Raw genomic sequence first — 6155 nt, 5'->3', positions numbered from 1 at the left:
TGTGAAGGTGTATGCTATATTACATGGATTGATTAGACTTCGTAAAATGTAGATGTTCTAAAGGTCTGCATTAGTGACTTGTTATGCTATGTGTGGAAGCCAGGAGATGCTAAATGTGTTTGTTAATTAATGGTCAATTACAGTGAGACTGACAGTTATTTGCTTGACAATCACCGGCTGACTAAATTTTGTGAACGCCACAGCCCTAGTTGTGTCAATGCCAGGCTGTAAAATAAAGTGTTACCAAATGATCCATTAATCCTACATCATTTCATAAGAACTACTAAATGGCCTAGGACTGCGTTTCCGAGAAAGTGTTTCCCATGATCCTAGGCAGGAGGGAGAATTTAGAAGGGAGGAGGTGGTTCTAGGGTGGGGTATTCGTAAGGCAAATAGTTTGGACTTAAATAGTGAGATAAGAGCCAGTAATGGTGACACATTCTTTGAACCTGTAAATCTATTAAGAAATAAATGATCAGAGAAAAGCTTTAGAAAAATCACAAAAGCTTTATTTTCCCTCTAACATGAATTGTCATTAAAAAATAACTTGACATTATATTATACAAATACTAACTGTAAAAAATCTAATACAAGATTTATGCTGCCATATATAAAATGAAGTCCCTTGAGCAGTATCTTCTTCAATAAAGTACCTCATACTGTGACATTATTACAAATGATTATTGTTTCAGTCAAAATGTTCCAGTGAAATGACTTTTCTTACTGATACAAAACTGTCCAAACATCCAGCTGATGAGACACTAAGTCAGTAGCTGCTACTTGATATGGCCTTGTTTCATTAATGATTTCTTTACAACAGTACCAAACATGGTGCCTTAACTCTCACTGGAAATAGAAGATCATCTTATTCCAGAAACTACAGAGCGCTGGATGCTATTTAAACACATTCTCTCAGTTAACTTGCAACATATTTTTGATTTGCTTGGAGGTAGTCTCGTCATTGAGATGTTTTGTTGTGTACCTGAATGTGAAGAGAGTACAGTCAGAACATCTATCCAAAACAACACTAGTATTACCTAAAAACAATATTAACATTAGATTGCAGCTAAATGGTTTAAATCATCTTAACATCCACATATTTGCTCTGAAGAATTGCTGAGTAATTTGATGTACTGATGGAAAGGTCTGGACTCTAGGCTAAGACAACATAGATAAGAAAGCATTTTATTGTCTGCTTCACAGAAATGTGCCTCATAAATAAACCCCTTACAGGACATAAAAATAGATAACATACAACATACAAAAACATATGGCAGGCAGGGGAATGAACAGAGTAGCTTAGTCGGTGTAAAATATCATCACTTCTGGCAAAACAGTGTTCAAGGACAAATCAACAACATGCTAGTATAGTAGTGGCCTGAGGGCACACACTTCATGTGTTATAGCTGCTGCCTTCCCAGGAACTAATGGGGATCCTTAATAAATACAAATACAAACACAAACAATGTAATATAACATGGGTGGACAACTTCAGTCATGGGTGGCTGCAATGCCAAACTCTTACACATCTGATTAATCTAATCATGGTCAACTTTGAAGACCCATAAATTGGTTGATTACATGAGTCAGGTGTGTTAGTGTGGCCGTTTAGGACTGAAGTTGTGACCCCTGTCATTGAAAAGTAATTTAACATGTAGTTAGCATGTAAGTACAAACATGCTATTATACATTCAAGTTGGCTTCTAACCACAGCATGTATAGGAAAAAGAAGCCACTTACCTGAGAGCGTTTAGCAGGCCTTCCACACTGCTTTGAGGCTGATCCTTTAAGACTTTGATGCACCCTTTCATCTATATCAAAACAAAGTCAGTTACATATTTATGGTTCCATATGTCAGTGTCCCTGTATGTATTCCTTTGGGATCCCTAGGAGGTGCACATTTTTGTTTTAGCCCAGCAGTAACACACCTGATTCAACTAATCATGGGCTGGCTGTTAGTGGATTATTTAATTTGTGTTGTTGGACTAGAACAATGTTTCCCCTCCCTGGTGATACAACAGTGATATATTACGTCGCTTTTCAGGTATGACAACGTCTGGGGCTGTATGTATTAAGCATCTCAGAGAAGGAGTGTTGATTAAGGATCAGTTTGGCCTTTTAGATCACAATGAATCAGATTACATAGACAGGGGAGACCTGATCCTAGATCAGCAGTCCTACCCTGAGACGCTTGATACATACGGCCACAATAAATGTCATAAGAACTCTGTTAACGCACCTCGATCTTGGAGGACTTGACGAAGGCTCCAGCAGGGTGAACATAGTCATAAAGAATGATCACTCCTACCATCACACGCAAACAGAAGGACACAGTATCCTCGCTGGCAAAACGGCTACGGTATTCCCTGTGGACGCACACACGCACACAAACACGTGTGCGCAAAGACACGTGTGTAGACACACAAGCGTACACATGCAGTCACATGCACGCCCCCAAACACACAGACAAACCAAAACACAAACAGCATTTTTAGATCATGTTTAGTGTTCAAAGAAATAAAACCTCAAAGCAGATGCAACAAAGCAGACAGACTTCATGTTACAAAGTACAGTACAGAATCATTTGTGATCTGACTTTCTGAATGTCACAGAGGGGAAAATAAATTAGATTAGAAAAGAGGTCTGTCTCACGGCGTTTCCAGCATGACTTTGCATACGCTGGCCATCGTGCACAAGCAGTCCGTTGTGTTTTCAATGGGTAGATCTGTGTTCTGGTCAAATCAACAGAAAACACCATCTTATTGACACAGCTTTTGTTACCATTTTCATTGATGTTTTCCTAAAGCAAAACAGCATTAAACGGTGCAATTTTATTTGACTGTGCGATACTGTTTAAAGAAAAACTGCTGTACGATAAGCCAGAAGATGAGAATAAACTACGTAGATAACATATTTTGCAATGTCTGTTTTCCATGATCACTGTCAAAGAAACTGATACTGTAGCTCCCTCTTTATCTGTATCAGAGACAGATGCTGCCCTGTTCCATGACATTTGGCAAATTACAATTCAAGTTGTCCAGCGAACTGCCTATCCAGGACTTTCACACTATGAAATAGGAGTTATTATTCTTAATCAATGTAATGCTTTTTCACTTACATCTGAAACAAACTTTGTTGTAGCGTCGCTTAGCGTTTTCAGCATGGGCGTGGCATTCGCGTAGAACAGAGACATCCGATTGGCCAGCTCATTGTTGACTTCGTTCTCCTCCTCTGCCTGAAAGCAAAAGAGTTGGGCCAGGATTTAATCAGATCAGCGGTAACCCGTGTTAGCAGACAAACACGTAGCTTTTGTTTCGGCGGTGTCTGAGATGTAACTGCGTTAGAGCTGTCAAATCGGTGACCGCATGGCTGCTCTTATGGTCATTGTCACAAAACCACACCGTCCTTATAACCCACAAGAGTTACAAGTTCTAAACAAGAAAGTCAGGCTATCTAGAAATAATGACACTCAAATGTAAAATCATTAAAGAAACTAATAGGGATTTCTATCAGCCTAATTGAGGTGTAGAGTACATCATGCATTCCTGTGTTCATTACATTTACATTTAAGTCATTTAGCAGACGCTCTTATCCAGAGCGACTTACAAATTGGTGGATTCACCTTATGATGTCCAGTGGAACAACCACTTTACAATAGTGCATCTAAATCTTTTAGGGGGGGGGTTAGAAGGATTACTTTATCCTATCCTAGGTATTCCTTAAAGAGGTGTAACTTGTAATGTGGCTGCATGGGATTTCTACTAATGCGTCTCAGTGAATCCAATGGCAATGTCCGCGATAAGTAACATAAGGGGCCACTTGTGTATATGACAGCTCTAATGTAGTTACACCTCAGACACCGCCTAAACAACAGCAATGAAAAGCTATGTGTTTGTCGGTTAACATGGCTTACAGCTGATCTAATTGAATCCTGGCCTTGGTGTCTTTCAAACAAAAATAGAATTGAAAGAAGTATACATAGGATTAGTGCTGTTAGAATGTTATAAATGTTTTATCATTCTTTGAAAAGTACTTTTAAAAGTGTTAATATAACACCATACTTCACAAGAAGGCCGGACGGAAAAACACCAGCATCAAAACCTATGGCTAATATCTTTAAATATTGCACTTTTGAAAAAACTTTTTTTTTTTTTACAAATATACTGCTAAAAAAAATAAAGGGAACACTTAAACAACACATCTTAGATCTGAATGAAAGAAATAATCTTATTAAAGACTTTTTTCTTTACATAGTTGAATGTGCTGACAACAAAATCACACAAAAATAATCAATGGAAATCCAATTTATCAACCCATGGAGGTCTGGATTTGGAGTCACACTCAAAATTAAAGTGGAAAACCACACTACAGGCTGATCCAACTTTGATGTAATGTCCTTAAAACAAGTCAAAATGAGGCTCAGTAGTGTGTGTGGCCTCCACGTGCCTGTATGACCTCCCTACAACGCCTGGGCATGCTCCTGATGAGGTGGCGGATGGTCTCCTGAGGGATCTCCTCCCAGACCTGGACTAAAGCATCCGCCAACTCCTGGACAGTCTGTGGTGCAACGTGGCGTTGGTGGATGGAGCGAGACATGATGTCCCAGATGTGCTCAATTGGATTCAGGTCTGGGGAACGGGCGGGCCAGTCCATAGCATCAATGCCTTCCTCTTGCAGGAACTGCTGACACACTCCAGCCAAATGAGGTCTAGCATTGTCTTGCATTAGGAGGAACCCAGGGCCAACCACACCAGCATATGGTCACACAAGGGGTCTGAGGATCTCATCTCGGTACCTAATGGCAGTCAGGCTACCTCTGGCGAGCACATGGAGGGCTGTGCGGCCACCCAAAGAAATGCCACCCCACACCATGACTGACCCACCGCCAAACCGGTCATGCTGGAGGATGTTGCAGGCAGCAGAACATTCTCCACGGCGTCTCCAGACTCTGTCACGTCTGTCATGTGCTCAGTGTGAACCTGCTTTCATCTGTGAAGAGCACAGGGCGCCAGTGGCGAATTTGCCAATCTTGGTGTTCTCTGGCAAATGCCAAACGTCCTGCACGGTGTTCGGCTGTAAGCACAACCCCCACCTGTGGACGTCGGGCCCTCATACCACCCTCATGGAGTCTGTTTCTGACCGTTTGAGCAGACACATGCACATTTGTGGCCTGCTGGAGGTCATTTTGCAGGGCTCTGGCAGTGCTTCTCCTGCTCCTCCTTGCACAAAGGCGGAGGTAGCGGTCCTGCTGCTGGGTTGTTGCCCTCCTACGGCCTCCTCCACGTCTCCTGATGTACTGGCTTGTCTCCTGGTAGCGCCTCCATGCTCTGGACACTACACTGACAGACACAGCAAACCTTCTTGCCACAGCTCGCATTGATGTGCCATCCTGGATGAGCTGCACTACCTGAGCCACTTGTGTGGGTTGTAGACTCCGTCTCATGCTACCACTAGAGTGAAAGCACCGCCAGCATTCAAAAGTGACCAAAACATCAGCCAGGAAGCATAGGAACTGAGAAGTGGTCTGTGGTCCCCACCTGCAGAACCACTCCTTTATTGGGGGTGTCTTGCTAATTGCCTATAATTTCCACCTGTTGTCTATTCCATTTGCACAACAGCATGTGAAATGTATTGTCAATCAGTGTTGCTTCCTAAGTGGACAGTTTGATTTCACAGAAGTGTGATTGACTTGGAGTTACATTGTGTTGTTTAAGTGTTCCCTTTATTTTTTTGAGCAGTGCATTTCATTTAGTATATAATTTCAAATTCGCATGCAAAATACAGTTGAAGTTGGAAGTTTACTTAGGTTGGAGTCATGAAAAATATTTTTTATGTTTGGAGAAAAAAGGGGGAGGCTTGCAAGCGGAAGAACACCATCCCAACCGTGATGCACGGGGGTGGCAGCATCATGTTGTGGGGGTGCTTTGCTGCAGGAGGGACTGGTGCACTTCACAAAATAGATGGCATCATGAGGCAGGAAAATGATGTGGATATATTGAAGCAACATCTCAAGACATCAGTCAGGAAGTTAAAGCTTGGTCGCAAATGGGCCTTCCAAATGGACAATGACCCCAAGCATACTTCCAAAGTTGTGGCAAAAGGCTTAAGGACAGCAAAGTCAAGGTATTGGAGTGGCCATCACAAAGCCCTGACCT

General features: G+C 41.9%; 1 protein-coding gene across 3 annotated transcripts in view; it reads right to left on the bottom strand.

Annotated features, from left to right (window-relative positions):
• Positions 1–487: 487 nt before the first annotated feature.
• The window catches only part of fam49ba (family with sequence similarity 49 member Ba), a 56413-nt gene continuing 50745 nt past the window's right edge, over positions 488–6155 (bottom strand). For all 3 annotated transcript variants that reach the window (XM_045693790.2, XM_045693791.2, XM_045693789.2), the window contains 5 exons: positions 3119–3235; positions 2653–2732; positions 2240–2366; positions 1741–1811; positions 488–982 (listed from right to left, as the gene is read on the bottom strand). In XM_045693790.2, the coding sequence (XP_045549746.1) occupies positions 913–982; positions 1741–1811; positions 2240–2366; positions 2653–2732; positions 3119–3235 (465 nt within the window). In that variant the 3' untranslated portion in view covers positions 488–912. The remainder of the gene's footprint in view (positions 983–1740; positions 1812–2239; positions 2367–2652; positions 2733–3118; positions 3236–6155) is intronic.

Source organism: Salmo salar, chromosome 14 (genome assembly GCF_965601325.2).
Source record: "Salmo salar chromosome 14, fSalSal1, whole genome shotgun sequence".
Lineage (NCBI taxonomy): Eukaryota > Metazoa > Chordata > Actinopteri > Salmoniformes > Salmonidae > Salmo > Salmo salar.
The sequence above is the reverse complement of the archived record's forward strand: the minus strand, read 5'-3'. Positions and strand labels throughout refer to the sequence as shown.